The sequence below is a fragment of the Pongo abelii genome, chromosome 11 (assembly GCF_028885655.2).
Source record: "Pongo abelii isolate AG06213 chromosome 11, NHGRI_mPonAbe1-v2.0_pri, whole genome shotgun sequence".
In the NCBI taxonomy this organism is placed as follows: domain Eukaryota; kingdom Metazoa; phylum Chordata; class Mammalia; order Primates; family Hominidae; genus Pongo; species Pongo abelii.
Window position 1 is genome coordinate 32869404 of NC_071996.2, and position 22072 is coordinate 32891475.

General features: G+C 35.4%; 1 protein-coding gene across 1 annotated transcript in view; it reads right to left on the minus strand.

Moving 5' to 3' along the window:
• The window catches only part of DPP10 (dipeptidyl peptidase like 10), a 703534-nt gene that overhangs the window by 509005 nt on the left and 172457 nt on the right, over positions 1–22072 (minus strand). The window contains exon 3 of the mRNA XM_024243704.3: positions 3960–4055. Within this exon, the coding sequence (XP_024099472.1) occupies positions 3960–4055 (96 nt within the window). The remainder of the gene's footprint in view (positions 1–3959; positions 4056–22072) is intronic.

Below are 22072 nucleotides of genomic sequence, written 5' to 3' on the forward strand. Positions count from 1 at the left end.
GGTAGACCGTATAAAGAAAATGTGGTACATATACACCATGGAATACTATGCAGCCACAAAAAAGGATCAGTTCATGTCCTTTGCAGGGACATGGAAGATGCTGGAAACCATCATTCTCAGCAAACTAAAACTAGGACAGAAAACCAAACAACACATGTTGTCACTCATAAGTGGGAGTTGCGCAATAAGAACACATGGACACAGGGAGGGGAACATCACACACTGGTGCCTATCAGGGGGTAGAGGGCTAGGGGAGGGATAGCATCAGGGGAAATACCTAATGTAGATGATGGGTCTATGGGTGCAGCAAACCACCATGACACGTGTATACCTATGTAACAAACCTGCATGTTCTGCACTTGTACCCTAGAACTTAAAGTATAATAATAATATAAAAAGAAACTAGCATGCCTCTTTCCAAGCAAACCATAAAATCTAAAAATATTTTAACCTTCCTCTGCTTTTCTGTGTAGGAGCTGTCACAAGGAAATGCACTGACCTACCTTTCAGATAATAGATCATAAGACCTTATTTCCAGGGGAGTTCTGCCTTATATCTGGGAGGATGAAACGCTACACAGGGAGGCCAAGAAGGATCTGAACAGGTAAGCCTTGCTGGGTTTCTCCCTCATCTTATTATCATTAGAATATACCCTTTTTGTCCAGTCACATTTCAATACACTGTCCGTACTTTATTTAACCTAAGCATACAAATGGACAGTTTTCCCTAGGCCTTTGATTCTTCATTTCTAAAGTCTTCCAAGTGACATAAAACTTTGATTAAATAAATTTGTTATGCTTTTCTCTTCTTAACTGGTCTTTTGTTACAGCTGTGTTGGCTGTGACCTTTATGATGGGTGAGGAAGGGTATCATACCTTTCCACCCTACAACAGCAATGAGGTCTGTTAAAATGGGATTGTCAGTGAGGTGCTTGATAAATATGTTAGATATGAGGATGACACATCAGAGTCAAACAATGAAAGAGGTCAAGTTTTATACTTAAGCATAATGAGTAAAGCAGCCTCTGCCTTTTATTAGGTGTGTGTTCGGATAAGTTTCTGAGTTAAGCCTCAGTTTTCTGGGGTTAACTTTAATGTCATATGCAGTCCTATGAAATATGTACATAAAGCATCGATCACAGAGCCTCAGTAGAAGGCACTCAATGTTAGATCGTTCTTTGGTGATTAATTGATTATCAAATGTGTGTGGATAGAATGAATAATTTTAAATAAGACAGTTTTTCAAATTTCAAGGTGACATCGCTAGAATGAAGATGTTATAAAAATGTAGATTTCAAAGATATGAGCAGACTTGGGGTAAGGCCGTTGTTAAGCTAACCATGAACAGGGGCACCCATCCAAGGCAGTAATGATATTCTTAGACATATTTTTTGAGACCAGTCATAATGAATGGCATTGCCTCACTATAACCTACACATGTCAGGGCCGTCTAGACTCCCTCCTTCCCCTGGACCAATAATGCATTAAGCACTTCTATGATGACCTCCAAGAATTAAATGACGCTTCCAAATAAGCTGAGCTCAAACTCCTTCAAGTGACTTATGTACTAAGAAAACCTGTTGAGACATCACTTGAGAATAAAGAAAAAGCTCACAGGTTACATTTAGATATAACTGTTGATAATGAGGCCAAGGTTACACATCCTACTCATATATTTCCCATTGAATTTCCAGGCTATGTGAGGAATACGTAAATAGGCCAAGTATCTAGCACTTGCCAGAAAGATCTGGGTTGGATAAAAGCACAAATCCGTTTCTATACTTAAAAAGTAACTCAGTGCACACAATTTACCAGCATTGAGACAGTTCCTTCAATGGTATTTATAAAGACTGCATGCTTTCAGAGCTTAGGTTCTGTTTATTCCAATTTAAAGAGTTCTCTTTATGTCAAATTCTTTATAAAAATTATATCTTTAGATATTACTTAGAACATTATAATAACACTGCAGCTTTGTCCCAGATGCCTTCTTAGGATCAAATTTAACCAATGATTAATAAAGAAATTACTTGAAAAATGATAAACTCCAAATATATTATTTTGGTAACCTATGAAGTATAAGAGTAGAATCTGTGTCCTACATATTGAAATATGGTTTAATTTAGCATGCAGTTCACTACTTAAACATCTGTCCTGTCCTTTGGAGCTTCAATATCACAGTGTCAGTTATACACAGGAGTAAATGCCTCTAAATAGTCCAAGCTAACCTGAGAAGTGAGATGAGACCCATAATTTTTCATGTTTTCCAAAGTCAAAGACTACAAAATGTCTATAATTTGTCCAAAAACATGGTGAAAAAAACAAGATTATTCAGCATTTCAAATCTAACAACTCATAATACTATTGTTTAAAAAAACCTAGCAACTTTCATTTTGTCATTTCTCTCAATAGAGAATATTTGCTAAAGAGCAAACAGGTGATTGTCAATTATAATCACACATTAGAAGATTATTCATGAGAGATTTGTGTATTTGGACAATTTTTGGTGATAATGTATCTTTTTTGTTAGCCTTCTTTAGTCATAGCACTCATTATAGTGTATATGTGAAATAATCACAGTACAAAGGCAAAAATATGACTAGCCTCAAATTTATAAACAATTCAAAATAAAAATATACAGATTCATTAAGAAAAATGCTACCTTATGTTCTTTATCCGTAATATCATCACCACAATACACACTTATCTTCCAATTGATTTCAATTAAAATTTAAGTTTATGTGAAAATGAGACTGCGCATCAATTAAAATCATTCATTCATTTATTCAAAAAACCAATCTCGAGTGCCTGCAGATCTCCAGGAGACATATCAGTGTCAAGTAAACACATGTGATTTGGCCTTTGCCCTCAAGGGTTAAATTACATTCTTTTTATAGCTTCCATAAATTAAAGTTTAATTCACCAGCATAAATACACTTAATTAGAGTAAGAGAGAGGAAGGAATGGACTGTAAGTATGATGATCTTTATTAGATAAAAAGGCAAAACTCCTTTCATCTATTATACAAATAATACACTCTATGCCTTGAAAATAAGCAAAGATATTATGCCCAAATAAAGTGACAGGTAAAGATTAGCAGCTATCCAACCATAATGATTAGTATGGTTGAAAGGATTAAAAAACTCATTCAAAGGATTAAAAAACTCATTTCTTTTTCACCAACACATTATGCCCTTATTATCTTCCATAAAGACAAAGCAAAACCTATGAAGCCACTCAGTGGTTTTATTTTCTTATTTTTATGTCAGAGATTGACTTAAGAGAACCTAAGGAGTCTTATTTGCCAGGCCAGAAAAAAAAAAAAGTGCCATATATTTCCAACTCATTTCAACTTTGCATAGAGTCTCACTAGCTTGTAACACTTAAGCTTAAAAAGAAAAGCCACAGAGAAAAACAAAAACCAATCATATTGTCAAATTTGAAGCACTTAACATTTCTACGTACTAGCTCCCAAAATGTACACTGCCAAACTAAGAAAAATTATCTAGGGATGTGCTAGAGAAGTAATACATCCTTAAAGTCATGTAACTAATGATCGTGAGAGAGCAGCAGACACAAAACTGTCAACCCAATGTTTGCCAAATAACTTATTGACGCCCTATCTTAGGAACTGATTTTCTCTCACAAGAACCAAGGTTTTAATTTAAATAATACCCATGTAATCTTTGAAGTACACTTCCAATTAAAATATTAACGACACATATCTTTTTTTTTTTTTTGAGATGGAGTCTCTCTCTGTCACCCAGGTTGGAGTGCAGTGGTGCGATCTTGGCTCACTGCGACATCCACCTCCCAGGTTCAAGCGATTCTCCTGCCTTGGCCTCCCAAGGTGCTGGGATTACAGGCATAAGCCATTGCGCCCAACTTACACATATCATTTTTTAAAATTTTGATTATACAGAACTCAAAATGAATACAATGTTTAAAAAGGTATACACTTACCATTGATCCATCGAGCCTCTGGATCGTGAAGCACAAAGTCTTTCCTAAAGAGGTCTTCTAAAGACAATCTGGTTTCTGATGAATTTGTGAGTTCATCTAAAATAAAGGAAATTCTAGGTTAGATACCTATCTTATGCTTGTTTTTTAAAAGGAACAAATTACAAAATTTGGAATATTTGCTCTAAAAATATATTAACTAGATAACAATATAAAGTGACCATTTTGACATGGTTTTTGGCATTTGAACTTTGTTTAATGACTTTTTAAATAAATGAAACTATTTTTACTATTAAAATTGTCTTGATCTGGTACAAATTTAATAGAGTAATCCCATGTTATGTATTAGTAATATAATATGAAAGCAGTTAAGAATTCCTGTTGTACATTGTGCGCAAAAAGGCAGATTTTCTACCACTTAACTATAATTCAGCCCCTTATTTTCCAAACTCATGTTGATATATTCTTTCATCGGAAATGTACAGTTTTGTTTTAAAATCCGAAGATGGTAGACTTGAGGGACTTATGTATGACTAAACTCTCAAGTCAGAAAGAAGTTTACCAAGGAAATAGAATAATTACTTACTTCCACCAAAAAAATTAGTACCCTACAAATACAAAGTAGATTTGACTTAAATGTAAAGTTCAAATAATAAAATACTAGAATATTAATGATAATACACACATTTCATACTAGTCTTTTTTAGATAAGCTAGGTGTATTCCTCTTTCTACATTCCAAAATATAAGAAATGAAAAGATAACAGGACTTGAATACTAAAATCAGCATTACAAACACCCTTTTACATGCAAGAGGCTAAAGACAGAAATACTGCATTTTCTTTGCAAAATAATAGCATTGTTTATTTGCTGTATAAATTCATCTTTGTGACCTTTCAGCTATGACCTTCACTTCGGCTGAAAATAAAATGTCGAGGATATATACTAACCTCATTAGATTTTATTCTTAAAAGGTTCAGCACTTATTACAGCAAGAGCTTTGCTTTTTTCTAGCTGAAAAGGCTGGGGCAAAGAGTCAATAATGTCAAATGCAATTCCCTTTCACATAAATCAATCATGTATTTAACCCATAAAATAACTGCCAAGAAAAAATGGAAAAAAAAATTATAATAAAAATAGTGAGTATTGTTTGATTATAATTTTAACATAAGACATTGTAATTGTATAGAGCTTTGCAAAACAAAATGCTGTTAGGTGATGATAAATATTTGATCATTTGCCTGGCAGTCTGACACACCAGAATTTCTTAATTCATTCACAAATTTTCTAGTTTCATTCAAAAAATTTCAAGGCAACAAGTGCAGTATTGTAAAGGATAGGAGACATATCTCTGTCCTGCCCTGAGGCGTTTGCACATGCTTAACAAAAAATATAACAGATGTCAGGCCAGGCACAGTGGGTCATGCCTGTAATCCCAGCACTCTGCGAGGCCAAGGTGGGTGGATCACTTGAGGACAGGAGCTTGAGGCCAGCCTAGCCAACATGGTGAAACTCCGTGTCAACCAAAATATATAAAACAAAAAATTAGCCTGGAGTGGTGGTGCATGTCTGAGGTCCCAGCTACTTGGGAGGCTGAGGTGGGAGAACTGCTTGAACACAGGAGGCAGAGGTTGCAGTGAGCTGAGATCGCACCACTGCACCACTCTACTCCAGCCTGGGTGACAGGGTGAGACCTTGTCTCAAAAAACAAATTACACACACACACACAGAGACACACACACACACACACACATACATACATAATAGATGTCAGTATAAGGATAGAGAGTGCTAAATGAGTTTGGAGAAAGGAAATGTTTCACAGAAAAAATCAGAGAAGGCCTCACTTAAACATAAAGTGACCAACTCTCACTGATTCCTGGGTAAGAATGCAAAATGGTACAGTCACTTTGGAAAATAATCTGGCATTTTCTTATAAAAGTAAACAAATTATTATCATACAATCCAGTAATCATGCTCCTTAGTATTTACCCAAAAGGAGCTGAAAACATATTAACACAGAAAAACCTACACACAAACATTTATAGCAGCTTTATTAATAATTGCCAAAATTTGGAAGCAACCAACATGTCCTTCAATAGGTGAATGGCTAAATAGATACATTTTTTTAATGGGTTATTATTCTATGCTAAAAAATGAGCTATCAAGCCATGAAAAGACATGGAGGAAACTTAAATGCATATTATGAAGTGAAAGAAGTCAATAAGAAAAGGCTACATAGTATAGAATTTCAACTACATGACATTTTGAAAAAGCAAAACTATAGAGACAGTAAAAATATCAATGGTTGCTAGGAATTGCGAGGGAAGGAATGAGCAGGTGAACATAGAGAATTTTTAGGGTGGTGAAGTTATTCCATATGATTCTACAATGGTGGATACATGTCCTTATTTACTTGTCCAAACCCATAGAACACAATCCACTGGAGAGTGAATCCAAACGGACTTTGGGTGACAATGATGTGTCAATATAGGTTAATGAGTGATAGCAAATGTGCCACTCTGGTGCGGGATGTTGATAATCGGGGAAGCTATGCACGGTCTGTATCAGGCACAGGGGGGTCAGGGGGAAGAGAATATGGGAAATTCCTGTACCTTTCACTCAATTTTGCTGTGAATATAAAATTTCTCTGAAAAATAATCTATTATAAAAAAAACTATTTAAAAAACCCTGGGTATTACATGTTTCAAAAGGCAGAGGAAGGGAATACTAGGGGCAGGAGAAGGAGGAAGAACATTTGAGATAAAAGGATAAGTGCTTGTTGTTTCACAAGCGAAAAAATGTCTTAATTCCAGAATTCAGCTTCCATCATAAAAGTATGGGATTATAATCAGATGAGCTAATTTTATTAGGGTTTCAGAAATATATTTATTCTATGAAGTATCTCAATAAAACCAAGGTTTGATATAGATAAGTTTCAAAATTTTTAAATTTCCCTATCACATAAATTTACCATTATTTTGTCTAATCAGATCCCTTCAATTTTTAGAGAATTATATTTTATCATCTATATTTGATAAACATTGACTTATTTGATACAATAAATTTACATAGGTAAAGGTGGGAGGTAGGCATGTGCTTATTTCAGTGAGAGAGATTATGCTAACAAACTTAGATAAATGATCCTTATCTATTACATTTAAAAAATTAACTGTATTATATATAAAAATTTCTTTTATATGCATGCATCTGTTTGTCTTCCAAAAACATTTAGTTTGCTCCTAATGAGTTCCACATATTTCATTTACATTTTTTAGGAAGATGTTAATTTAAAAAAAAGGCTGTAAGTCCACCACACCAAATAATCTTATTTTCAAATAAGTTTTAAAATAATATTTTGGTAATTTTCAAACATGGTATCTTTTATGTGAGCTTTAAAATCATATTACAACTCAAATAGAAATTTTATTAAAATAACACTATATATATTATATACATACACACAACAGTGTAAACTGGAAAATTTTAAACATTTCACAACATTAAGGCTTTTCATTCAGAAATATTCCATCCTCATTTCATGTACATTAATACTATTTTATCTTTGATTTTTCATATAAGTCCTTTGCCCTTCCAATTGAATTTAGTGCAAAGTATATATAGTTTGGTATCATGAACAGAATATTTCCCATTCCCATTCTAAATTATTTTTATACCTATAAGATTAATGATTACACCATATCACATTTTCTTAAACATTTCAATTGTGAGTTTTTATTTTCTACATATTAAATCATAGCATCCGTAAAAATATTACTTTTTTATTTCTTTTCCAAATTTTAAGCAACTAATTATACTATGTATGCATTTGCTTCCCAGGTAATTGAAGATTCATATGAAGTTGCAAGAAATATTACAGAGAAATTCTGTGTACTCTTCATTCACTTTCTCTCAGTGACAAGTAACATCCTGCATAATAATATCACAAAAAGAAACTGACATTGATATACTCCATCAACCTTACTCAGATTTCCCCAGTTTTACATGTATTCATTTATTCACGTGCATTCTTGAGTGTTTAGTTCTATGCAACTGCATCACAGGTGACCAGCACCACAGTCAAGAAAAGTTTCATTACTAAGATCTCTTCTGCTACTCTTTTATTAATAGTCCCCCACCCAATCCCTTGGCAACAAACCACTACTCTATTCTCCATTTTTAAAATTTTGTAATTTTAAGAATGCTATATAATCAGAATCATACCATACCTAAGCTTTTGGACTGGCTTTTATCACTCAGAATAATTCCCTTGAGATCCATTCAAGTTGTTGAATGTATAAATAATCTATTCCTTTTGATGGCTGAGTAATATTCCAGGGTATTGACAGACCATTCTTTAACTCTTCACTCATTGAAGAACATTTGAGTTATTGTTATTTCTGGTTTGGGGATATTATAAAGTTGCTATAAACATTTGTTTATAGATTTTTGTACAAACATAAATTTTCTTTCTCCAAGACAAATGCCCAAATATGCAGTTGCTGGGTCAAATGTAAACACATTACAGTTTTATTTAAAAATTCCATATGCTTTTTTACAGTAGTTTTACCATTTTACATTCTCACCAGCAATGTATAAATGATCCAGTTTCTCTGCATCTTTGGCAGCATTTGATGTCATTAAAAAAAATGGCTATTCTTATATATGTGTAGTGACATCCCCTTGTGGTTTAATTTGCATTTCTCTAATAGCTAATGATGTTGAACATCATTTAATGTGCTTATTTATGATCCCCATACCGTCTTCAGTGAAATATCTGTTCATGTCATTCGTCCACTTTCTAACTGAATTATTTTGTTGGTGTGTTTGTTTAATGCTGCGTTTGAAGAGTTCTTCGTCTATTCTAAACACAAATGCTTTGTCAGATATGTGAATTTCAAATATTTCCCTCCAGTCTGTAACTTGTCTTTTCACCCTCTTTAGAAAATGTTTTGTGGAGAAAAAGGTATCAATATTTATGAGATCCAGGTAATCAATTTTTCCTTTTATGAATCATGCTTTTGCTGTCAAGTCTAACAATGTTTCACCTATTTTTTGGTCTTGAAACTTTATCCTATGGCTTTTTCCTAAAAAATGTTATAGTTTTATTTCACATATTAGTCCCTGCTCTATTTTGAGTTACTTTTTGTATATGTTCACACATGGCATGAGGCTTAATATGAAGTTTTGTTTGTTTGCTGGTTTATTTTGTTTTGTGTCTATGGATGACTAATTGTTCCAACTTCGTTTTTGAAAAGCATTTGTTTAATTCTAGTGAATTATTTCATTAGCTTGAATGTGAAAAATGATATTGAGCTGGGCAAGGTGGCTCATGTCTATAATCCCAGCTGCTTGGGAGGCTGAGGCAGGAGGACCAGTTGAGTTTAGGAGTTAGTTCAAGGTTAGAGTGAGCTATGACTGTCCCACTGCGCCACTGCACTTCAGCCTGGGCAAGAGAGTGAGACCTAATCCCTAAAACTAAAAAAATTTAATTTATTTTTAAAAAAACAATGTTGAATGATCATAGTGTCAGTGACATTCCTGTCTTTTTTTCCATTATGAAATAATCATTATTTCTTTCCAGACTCTTTTATATAAACATATTTTTCTCCTTTAACACATTGATATAAAAATTACATAAATACAATCTCCTGTTTACAACCACTCTATATGTCTGTAACAAAATCCAACCAACCATGTTGAATTCTTATTTTTATACTATTAGATTAATATGTTAAACTTTTATTTAAATGTTTACATCTATGTTAACAGATAAAATTACATAGTCCTTTGTTTTCCATTCTGTATTATATTGATCACTTAGCACATTAACACATTTATTCAATATTTTTGAAGTTGTATTTATTTTCTGTGTTCTGGAATAGTTTAATAATTTTAATAATAAGAATATTTTTTAACTCCAATTTCCTCTGGAACTTATTCTAAAACCAACCCTTCAAAGCAATTCAAATAACTATAAATAAATCTTCTGTTTAAACAATAATGAGAAGGAGATATTATGTAATTTAAGAATTAATTTATTTGGCTGTATTCAATACTGAGAAAACCATATACTTCATTTCTTTGTTTTTTTCTTCTTCTGTGTTGCTTTCTTTGTTCCTTTCCTTAAATTTTCGTTAGCTGCCTACCCTGAGGTCACTTGAATTTTTCATTCATAGAATAAAGACTCCTTCCTTATACATATAATGAATAATTAAGCTTCTCTTTTAATAGCCTCCAAGGCTAACTTCTATCCTCTATCTTTTTTTTTTTTTTTTTTATGAGCAGGCTCCCCCTGTCTCATTGTAATCATTTGGGATGTTCATCCTTTGCAACCAATCCTCTCTTTTCTGAATGTCCCCCAACCCCTACTGGGTATTAGTATCCTCATTTCACAGAGAAACAGGCTTGGCCATGTTGACAAAGACCACATAACTAGTAATTGGCAGAGGTGAAACTTGAACTTGCATCTCTCTGAATTTAGGTTTTCTTCATTAAGCTATACTGTCTCCCAAAAATAAGTTTTCTTTCCTTTTCTCTTTAATAATGTATTAATAGCATCTTTTCACAAGACAATATACAATCTTACAAAAATATTTTAGGAATATTCTTATTGCCTTTTAGCCACAAGAACCCTTCTTCCAACTGAAATCCAACTCCTTAGTGTAAGCCCTTCTGGACCTTATTAGCATCTCATTCTGCCTCAACTTGCCCAGGAAGATAATAGCATATCCTCTTTTCTCAAAGAGAGAAATGTCACAGCATTCACTAAAATGTAGGAATTTTTTTTTTGCTTTCTTCAAGACAATTGTCTAAAATATGTCTTAAATTCCAAGCTTACCCTCTGCTCATTGTTACAGGCAATTTACAGTTACAACAGAACTCAGTCATCAACAAACATTTATTGCTCACATTGCAACCTAATTTAGCAGGAACTTAATTTATGTTAGAATCAGACCCAGGGAGAATCACCTAGAGAAATCTTACTATTTGATGCATTTAAATAATTTTCTCTTTATTTTTAACTAGCAAACAGAGAAACCTGGATTAATCATTCATCTCAATCACTCACACTGAACAATGAGAAGGTGGCTCAGAAAAAAAAATATTAGATTGTAAATCATTTTGAGACACTCTTTCATGTAAAGCTTCCTTCTTATTAATCTTTAGAGAAAGAAATTCTAAAATCAATACTTAGTCCCTAATGTAAACAAAATATTGCTAAAATTTAATATTCACTTCTCATAGGCTGTTCTCCTTACTAGCAAGGTATTTGAGAACATATCTCATCTCTAGTGATTCTGTAACAAAATATAAGGCACAATTATATATATATATAGAGAGAGAGACAGAGAGAGAGTATACATGTATGAAAGTCTGAAAACCCACTATATGTTAATAGTTGTTATTAAAAGTGTAAATATTTGTTAACCCTATCAGATACTATAATTATGAATAGTGACACAAAAATCCAAATAAATACATGGTTTAACAATTCACAAGTATTTAGAGACCTGGAAAGAGAAACCTTATTGGTTAAATAGTTACAAGGATTGCAGAATCTTAAGTAAAAAGTTCAGCTTGCACAATATGAATGTGGCAACAGAACTGAAATTGAATAATTCACGCCATGTTCTTTTCTCTGCTCTATTTGGTCCTTTAAGATCATAGACTGCTATGGGTATTTCTGTTCTTTCTTCCAAAAATCCAATCTTGCTTTTAAATGGCCTTTTGAAATGAGTTGGCTGCATAATCTTAGAAGAAAAAAAAGAAAGTTCTTCAGTATTCAACTGAAGAAAAGCTAATTTATGACTTTAAGTTCTTGGTTCCCCTTTGCTGAAAATAATTGTGTTAGTTTTATCTAGTTTATTCTTGATATCAGAGGTTCAGAAGTATTTCTTTAATTTAAATCCTATTCAAAATAATTCCTATTAAAACAGAAATAGAAAGAAAAATCGAATCAAGTAGTTATTTAAAATTTCCCACAAGAAGAACAAGCCATTTTCCTTTCTACTCACGTGATTCTCCCTTAGCTGGGTTTTCCCAGTACCACCATTTCCATTCCCAGGGCTGTAGTTTAAATATTTATTCTTAATCGTTTTCTTCATTTTCCATGGTTAGTGTCATATGGGATAGTCTTCTAGTGCATTTCCATTTTAAATATTATTGAATAGCTCATTGAAATAACATCACTTCTACCCCTCCTTGCACAGCTAGATGAAACTACAGAATGCAAATCACAATAGTCAAGATTAAATTCTAGATTTTTCAAAATATCTGCTGTTGGTTTGTGCATTCTCTAACTTGTCAGCAGATCCTAAGACTTTGTTTTAGTACTTAACAACTGAAATATAAATTCTATTCTTACTTTCTTTTTTTAATATCTGTTCTTTTCCTTCCCTAGGATGCTGAAACTTTAGGCAGCAGATGAAATATTGTCTAAATTTATGTCATTTGAGATCAGGATAAGATCACAAGCCTGTTTTTTAATGTTTCCTAACTTATCACCTAGAAAATGAACAACAGTTTCTTCTTTCCTACTTAAGAATCTTACAGTTTTTAATGTACATTTAAAAATAAATTTAAATAGTTAATTTGTATAGTAGTTAATATGGTTTGGCCATGTCCCTACCCAAATCTCATTTTCAATTGTAACTCCAACAATTCCCATGTGTCATGAGAAGAACCCAGTGGGAGGTGATTGAAATATGGGGGCAGGTCTTTCTTTAACTGTTCTCATGATACTGAATGAGTCTCATGACATCTCATGGTTTTAAAAATGGGAGTTTTGGGGGGTGGAGCCAAGATGGCCCAATAGGAACAGCTCCGGTCTACAGCTCCCAGTGTGAGCGACAGAGAAGACGGGTGATTTCTGCATTTCCATCTGAGGTACCGGGTTCATCTCACTAGGGAGTGCCAGACAGTGGGTGCAGGACAGTGGATGCAGCGCCCCGTGGGCGAGCCAAAGCAGGGCGAGGCATTGCCTCACTCGGGAAGTGCAAGGGGTCAGAGAGTTCCGTTTCCTAGTCAAAGAAAGGGGTGACAGACAGCATCAGGAAAATCAGGTCACTCCCACACTAATACTTTGCTTTTCCAACGGGCTTAAAAAACGGCATACCAGGAGATTATATCCCGCACCTGGCTCAGAGGGTCCTACGGCCACAGAGTCTCCCTGATTGCTAGCATAGCAGTCTGAGATCAAACTGCAAGGCAGCAGCGAGGCTGGAGGAGGGGCGCCCGCCATTGCCCAGGCTTAATTAGGCAAACAAAGAAGCCAGGAAGCTCCAACTGGATGGAGCCCACCACAGCTCAAGGAGGTCTGCCTGCCTCTGTAGGCTCCACCTCTGGGGGAAGGGCACAGACAAACCAAAAGACAGCAGTAATCTCTGCAGACTTAAATGTCCCTCTCTGACAGCTTTGAAGAGAGCAGTGGTTCTCCCAGCACGCAGCTGGAGATCTGAGAACGGGCAGACTGCCTCCTCAGTGGGTCCTTGACCCCCAAGCAGCCTAACTGGGAGGCAGCCCCCAGTAGGGGCAGACTAACACCGCACATGGCCGAGTACTCCTCTGAGACAAAATTTCCAGAGCAACGATCAGGGAGCAGCATTTGCAGTTCACCAAGATCCGCTGTTCTACAGCCACCACTGTTCTGCAGCCACCACTACTGATAACAAGGCAAACAGGGTCTGGAGTGGACATCTAACAAACTCCAACAGACCTGCAGCTGAGGGTCCTGTCTGTTAGAAGGAAAACTAACAAACAGAAAGGACATCCACACCAAAAACCCTTCTGTACGTCACCATCATCAAACACCAAAAGTAGATAAAGCCACAAAGATGAGGAAAACGAGCAGAAAAACTGGAAACCCTAAAAAGCAGAGCACCTCTCCTCCTCCAAAGGAATGGAGCTCCTCACCAGTAATGGAACAAAGGTGGATGGAGAATGACTTTGACGAGCTGAGAGAAGAAGGCTTCAGACGATCAAACTACTCTGAGCGACAGGAGGAAATTCAAACCAATGGCAAAGAAGTTAAAAATTTTGAAAAAAAATTAGACAAAATTAGAATAACCAATGCAGAGAAGACCTTAAAGGAGCTGACGGAGCTGAAAGCCAAGGCTCGAGAACTACGTGAAGAATGCAGAAGCCTCAGGAGCTGATGGAATCAACTGGAAGAAAGGGTATCAGTGATGGAAGAAGAAATGAATGAAATAAAGCGAGAAGGGAAGTTTAGAGAAAAAAGAATAAAAAGAAATGAACAAAACCTCCAAGAAATATAGGACTATGAAAAGACCAAATCTACATCTGATTGGTATACCTGAAAGTGACAGGGAGAATGCAACCAAGTTGAAAACACTCTGCAGGATATTATCCAGGAGAACTTCCCCAATCTAGCAGGGCAGGCCAACTTTCAGATTCAGGAAATACAGAGAACGCCACAAAGATAATCCTTCAGAAGAGCAACTCCAAGACACATAATTGTCAGATTCACCAAAGTTGAAATGAAGGAAAAAATGTTAAGGGCAGCCAGAGAGAAAGGTCAGGTTATTCACAAAGGGAAGCCCATCAGACTAACAGCGGATCTCTCTGCAAAAAATCTACAAGCCAGAAGAGAGTGGGGGCCAATATTCAACATTCTTAAAGAAAAAAATTTTCAACCCAGAATTTCATATCCAGCCAAACTAAGCTTCACAAGTGAAAGAGAAATAAAATATTTTACAGACAAGCAAATGCTGAGAGAGTTTGTCACCACCTGGCCTGCCCTAAAAGAGCTCCTGAAGGAAGCACTAAACATGGAAAGAAACAACCGGTACCAGCCACTGCAAAAACATGCCAAAATGTAAAGACCATCAAGACTAGGAAGACAACTGCATCAACTAATGAGCAAAATAATCAGCTAACATCATAATGACAGGACCAAATACACACATAACAATATTAACTTTAAATGTAAATGGGCTAAATGCTCCAATTAAAAGACACAGACTGGCAAATTGGATAGAGTCAAGACCCATCAGTATGCTGTATTCAGCAAACCGATCTCACGTGCAGAGACACCCATAGGCTCAAAATACAGCGATGGAGGAAGATTTACCAAATAAATGGAAAACAAAAAAAGCAGGGGTTGCAATCCTAGTCTCTGATAAAACAGACTTTAAACCAACAAAGATCAAAAGAGACAAAGAAGGCCATTACATAATGGTAAAGGGATCAATTCAACAAGAAGAGCTAACTATCCTAAATACATATTCACCCAATACAGGAGCACCAAGATTCATAAAGCAAGTCCTTAGTGACATAGAAAGAGACTTAGACTCCCACACAATAATAATGGGAGACTTTAACACCCCACTGTCAACATTAGACAGATCAATGAGACAGACAGTTAACAAGGATACCCAGGAATTGAACTCAGCTCTGCAGCAAGCGGACCTAATAGAAATCTAAAGAACTCTCCACTCCAAATCAACAGAATATACATTTTTTTCAGCACCACACCACACCTATTCCAAAACTGACCACACAGTTGGAAGTAAAGCAATCCTCAGCAAATGTAAAAGAACAGAAATTATAATAAACTGTCTCTCAGACCACAGTGCAATCAAACTGGAACTCAGGATTAAGAAACTCACTCAAAACTGCTCAACTATATGGAAACTGAACATCCTGCTCCTGAGTGACTACTGGGTACATAATGAAATGAAGGCAGAAATAAAGATGTTCTTTGAAACCAACGAGAACAAAGACAAAACATACCAGAATCTATGGGACACATTCAAAGCAGCATGTACAGGGAAATTTATAGCACTAAATACCCACAAGAGAAAGCAGGAAAGATCCAAAATCGACACCCTAACGCCACAATTAAAAGAACTAGAAAATCAAGAGCAAACACATTCAAAAGCTAACAGAAGGCAAGAAATAACTAAGGTCAGAGCAGAACTGAAGGAAATAGAGACACAAAAAACCCTTCAAAAAATTAATGAATCCAGGAGCTGGTTTTTTGAAAAGATCAACAAAACTGATAGACCACTAGCAAGACTAATAAAGAAAAAAAGAGAGAAGAATCAAATAGATGCAATAAAAAATTATAAAGGGGATCTCACCACCAATCCCACAGAAATACAAACTACCATCAGAGAATACTACAAACACCTCTATGCAAATAAACTAGAAAATCTAGAAGAAATGGATAAATTCCTCGACACATATACCATCCCAAGACTAAACCAGGAAGAAGATGAATCTCTGAATAGACTAATAACAGGCTCTGAAATTGAGGCAATAATCAATAGTTTACTTAGCAAAAAAAGTCCAGGACCAGATGGATTCACAGCTGAATTCTACCAGAGGTACAAGGAGGACCTGGTATCGTTCCTTCTGAAAGTATTCCAATCAATAGAAAAAGAGGGAATCTTCCCTAAATCATTTTATGAGGCCAGCATCATCCTGATACCAAAGCTGGGCAGAGACACAACCAAAAAAGAGAATTTTAGACCAATATCCCTGATGAACATTGATGCAGAAATCCTCAATAAAATACTGGCAAAACAAATAAAGCAGCACATCAAAAAGCTTATCCACCATGATCAAGTGGGCTTCATCCCTGGAATGCAAAGCTGGTTCAACATACGCAAATCAATAAATGTAATCCAGCATATAAACAGAACCAAAGACAAAAACCACATGATTATCTCAATAGATGCAGAAAAGGCCTTTGACAAAATTCAACAACACTTCATGCTAAAAACTCTCAATAAATTAGGTATCGATGGGAAGTATCTCAAAATAAGAAGAGCTATCTATGACAAACCCACAGCCAATATCATACTGAATGGGCAAAAACTGGAAGCATTCCCTTTGAAAACTGGCACAAGACACGGATGCCCTCTCTCACCACTCCTATTCAACATAGTGTGGGAAGTTCTGGCCAGGGCAATTAGGCAGGAGAAGGAAATAATGGGTAATCAATTAGGAAAAGAGGAAGTCAAATTGTCTCTGTTTGCAGATGACATGATTGTATATTTAGAAAACCCCTTCGTCTCAGCCCAAAATCTCCTTAAGCTGATAGGCAACTTCAGCAAAGTCTCAGGATACAAAATCAATGTACAAAAATCACAAGCATTCTTACACAACAATAACAGACAAACAGAGAGCCAAATCATGAGTGAACTCCTACTCACAATTGCTTCAAAGAGAATAAAACACCTAGGAATCCAACTTACAAGGGATGTGAAGGACCTCTTCAAGGAGAACTACAAACCACTGCTCAATGAAATAAAAGAGGATACAAACAAATGGAAGAACATTCCATGCTCATGGGTAGAAAGAATCAATATCATGAAAATGGCCATCCTTCCCAAGATAATTTACAGATTCAATGCCATCCCCATCAAGCTACCAATGACTTTATTCACAGAATTGGAAAAAACTACTTTAAAGTTCATATGGAACCAAAAAAGAGCCCGCATCACCAAGTCAATCCTAAACCAAAAGAACAAAGCTGGAGGCATCACGCTACCTGACTTCAAACTATACTACAAGGCTACAGTAACCAAAACAGCATGGTACTGGTACCAAAACAGAGATATAGATCAATGGAACAGAACAGAGTCCTCAGAAATAATGCCACATTTCTACAACCATCTGATCTTTGACAAACGTGACAAAAACAAGCAATGGGGAAAGGATTCCCTATTTAATAAATGGTGCTGGGAAAACTGGCTGGCCATATATAGAAAGCTGAAACTGGATCCCTTCCTTACACCTTATACAAAAATTAATTCAAGATGGATTAAAGATGTAAATGTTAGGCTTATAACCATCAAAACCCTAGAAGAAAACCTAGGCAATACCATTCAGGACACAGGCATGGGCAAGGACTTCATGTCTAAAACACCAAAAGCAATGGCAACAGAAGCCAAAATTTACAAATGGGATCTAATTAAACTAAAGAGCTTCTGCACAACAAAAGAAACTACTTTCAGAGTGAAGAGGCAACCTACAAAATGGGAGAAAACTTTTGCAACCTACTCATCTGACAAAGGGCTAATATCCAGAATCTACAATGAACTCCAACAAATTTACAAGAAAAAAACAAACAACCCCATCAAAAAGTGGGCAAAGGATATGAACAGACACTTCTCAAAAGAAGACATTTATGCAGCCAAAAAACACATGAAAAAATGCTCATCATCACTGGCCATCACAGAAATGCAAATCAAAACCACAATGAGATACCATCTCACACCAGTTAGAATGGGGATCACTAAAAAGTCAGGAAACAACAGGTGCTGGAGAGGATGTGGAGAAATAGGAACAATTTTACACTGTTGGTAGGACTGTAAACTAGTTCAACCATTGTGGAAGTCAGTGTGGCGATTCCTCAGGGATCTAGAACTAGAAATACCATTTGACCCAGCCATCCCATTACTGGGTATATACCCAAAGGATTATAAATCATGCTGCTATAAAGACACATGCACACGTATGTTTATTGTGGCACTATTCACAATAGCAAAGACTTGGAACCAACCCAAATGTCCATCAACGATAGACTGGATTAAGAAAATGTGGCACATATACACCATGGAAAACTATGCAGCCATAAAAAATGAAGAGTTCATGTCCTTTGTAGGGACATGGATGAAACTGGAAACCATCATTCTCAGCAAACTATCACAAGGACAAAAAACCAAACACCGCATGTTCTCACTCATAGGTGGGAATTGAACAATGAGAACACATGGACACAAGAAGGGGATTATCACACTCTGGGGTCTGTTGTGGGGTGGGGGGAGGGGGGAGGGATAGCATTAGGAGATATACCTAATGCTAAATGATGAGTTAATGGGTGCAGCACACCAACATGGTACCTGTATACATATGTAACAAACCTGCACATTGTGCACACGTACCCTAAAACTTAAAGTATAATAATAATTAAAAAACAAAACAAAACAAAACATTATGAAAAAAAGAAAGAATTCTCTTTAACAATTAGTAAATAATGAGTAGTTCTTGCATGTTATGCAGAAGTTAATTCATGAGTTATTTCCCTATGTATTGACAATTAGTTGAGTAAAAATGTAAGTCAAACAACTTTATTTGCCTCGTAGTACCTCACACACTTGAAAAATACTGAAGTTTATAGGTATGCATATGTATGTACTGCATATTAAGGACAATGTTTATATCTATCATGGTGGCATTATTTTGATTAATAGCCAGTCAAGACATTAAGATTACTTTTATTTTAAAGTTCAATATATTGTTATAATTTATTTAATATCCTAACATAAACCATATTTAAATAGCAAAAAAAACATATATTTCCTTTCGAAAGGGTCAAAATATATTTTAAGAAAGCAAAAATTTTTGTACTAGAACACACAAAAGAAGACATGAATCAGTAAAATACATGACATAGTTGTGTCTTAAATGAGTCAGTGTTGTAAAGTTCACTTTTTTTCACCATTGGTTTACAAACTCCATCACTTCAGGTGAAATTTCCATGCTTTTTTTTGGTAACATTTCCATAATTTATCTAGAAGAGAATTGTTAAGAAATTAATCTAATTTGATAACAGAGTAAGAGGAAGAAGTAGATTTGGGAATGACTAATGACTTGCACATCTAGGTGTCAGATTCAATATTCCTGGAAAAATTAAAACTATACATAAATGACATAGAAACAAACACAGATCAATGGGATAAAATCAAGAGTGTACAAATAGGAACATCTATAGATGAGATTTTAGGTTTTACACTAAGAAAGACCTTTTAAATATTTGATAAAATGATGAGTAATCAAACAAATACGTGAAAGGAATTGACAACCAATTAAGACATCCACATACTCACAGAGCTCTTCTGCATATTGTACTTAGAAGTAATACATCCTTGAAGGGATAAACACTCCATTTGTCCTAATGTGATAATTATGCATTGTATTTCTTTATCAAAATATCTCATGCACCCTGTAAATCTAAACACCTACTATGTACCCATAAAAATTAAAAAATAAATTAAAACAAAATAAAACAAACAACAACAACAACAACAAAATGGGAGTTTCCCTGCCCAAGCTTTCTTTTTGCCTCCAGCCATCCCCGTAAGATGTGACTTTCTCCTCCTTTTCTTCCACCATGATTGTGAAGCCTCCCCAGCCATACAGAACTGTAAGTCCAATAAACCTCTTTCTTTTGTAAATTCCCCAGTCTCGGTTATATCTTTATCAGCAGCGTGAAAATGAACTAATACAGTCGTAGAACACAAAAAATAAAAAGATATATCCTGGTATATTTTGCATAGATTTTTTGGGTTATGTTTTGTTTTGTGTTTTACATAAAAGAAGACTTATATGGAAATCACCAAGCAAATTACTTAGCTCATTTAATTTCAGCCATTGTCTTTATTGTTATTAAAATGTAAAATGTATAGGACCATATAAGGCACCTTCACATTGTTCACTTTCAGACAAACAAAAATATTTTTCATTCTCTTGAAATATCTGTCTCTTTCATAGTTGTTCTCTTCAGCCAAAATGTTTCTACGTGTATTCTCAGATTTACATTTAGAAACACAATATGAAGTTGCTTCTTTATAGTTACTGGAAAAATATAGTAAAATGTAAAATTCACCGAGAAGTCTCTTTTCAGAAATGTATTTAAGTATGTTGACTTATAAGTTCCAAAATATGAATTGGAAAAATAATAATCTATAATTCAAACTTTTTAATGAAGAAAACCTAATAGCTTGTCGCTTAGTATTGTGAAGCATAATTCATCCATTCAAGCAAAAGTCAAAAAGGAAAAGTCAAACACACTACATCTGTTTTACAGTTCCAGGAAATCACCTTTGTTCTTCTTGGCATACTAGGGATTTCCTTCTGTATGTCTTTCTTTTGCCTTTTCTTACTCTTTCTTATCTCTTGTTGCAGCAATAGCTAGGTTTCTTAAAAAAACAAAACAAAACAGAGTCTGGTCCATTCCTGATCAACTCTACTAATTAGAACTACTTTTGGAGTTGCTCTTCCTGAGGAGTATCTTTGTGGCATTCTCTGTATTTCCTGAATTTGAATAATTTGAATGTTGGCCTGCATTGCTAGGTTGGGGAAGTTTTCCTGGATAATATCCTGCAGAGTGTTTTCCAACTTGGTTCCATTCTCCCCGTCACTTTCAGGTACACCAATCAGACGTAGATTTGGTCTTTTCACATAGTCCCATATTTCGTGAAGGCTTTCATTGTTTCTTTTAACTCTTTTTTCCCTAAACTTCTCTTCTCGCCTTGAGAAGAGCAACTCCAAGACATATAATTGTCAGGTATACCAAAGTTGAAATGAAGGAAAAAATGTTAAGGGCGCCAGAGAGAAAGGTCGGGTTATTCACAAAGGGAAGCCCATCAGACTAACAGCTGATCTCTCGGCCTAAACCCTACAAGCCAGAAGAGAGTGGGGGCCAATATTCAACATTCTTAAAGAAAAAAATTTTCAACCCAGAATTTCATATCCAGCCAAACCAAGCTTCATAAATGAAGGAGAAATAAAATCCTTTACAGAGAAGCAAATGCTGAGAGATTTTGTCACCACCAGGCCTGCCCTAAAAGAGCTCCTGAAGGAAGCACTAAACATGGAAAGGAACAACCGGTACCAGCCACTGCAAAAACATGCCAAACTGTAAAGACCATTGATGCTAGGAAGAAACTGCATCAACTAACAAGCAAAGTAACCAGCTAACATCATAATGACAGGATCACATTCACACATAACAATATTAACTTTAAATGTAAATGGGCCAAATACTCCAATTAAAAGACACAGACTGGCAAATTGGATAAAGAGTCAAGACCCATCAGTGTGCTGTATTCAGGAGACCCATCTCACATGCAGAGACACACACAGGCTCAAAATAAAGTGATGGCGGAAGATCTACCAAGCAACTGGAAAACAAAAAAAGGCAGGGGTTGCAATCCTAGTCTCTGATAAAACAGACTTTAAACCAACAAAGATCAAAAGAGACAAAGAAGGCCATTACATAATGGTAAAGGGATCAATTCAACAAGAAGAGCTAACTATCCTAAATATATACGCACCCAATACAGGAGCACCCAGATTCATAAA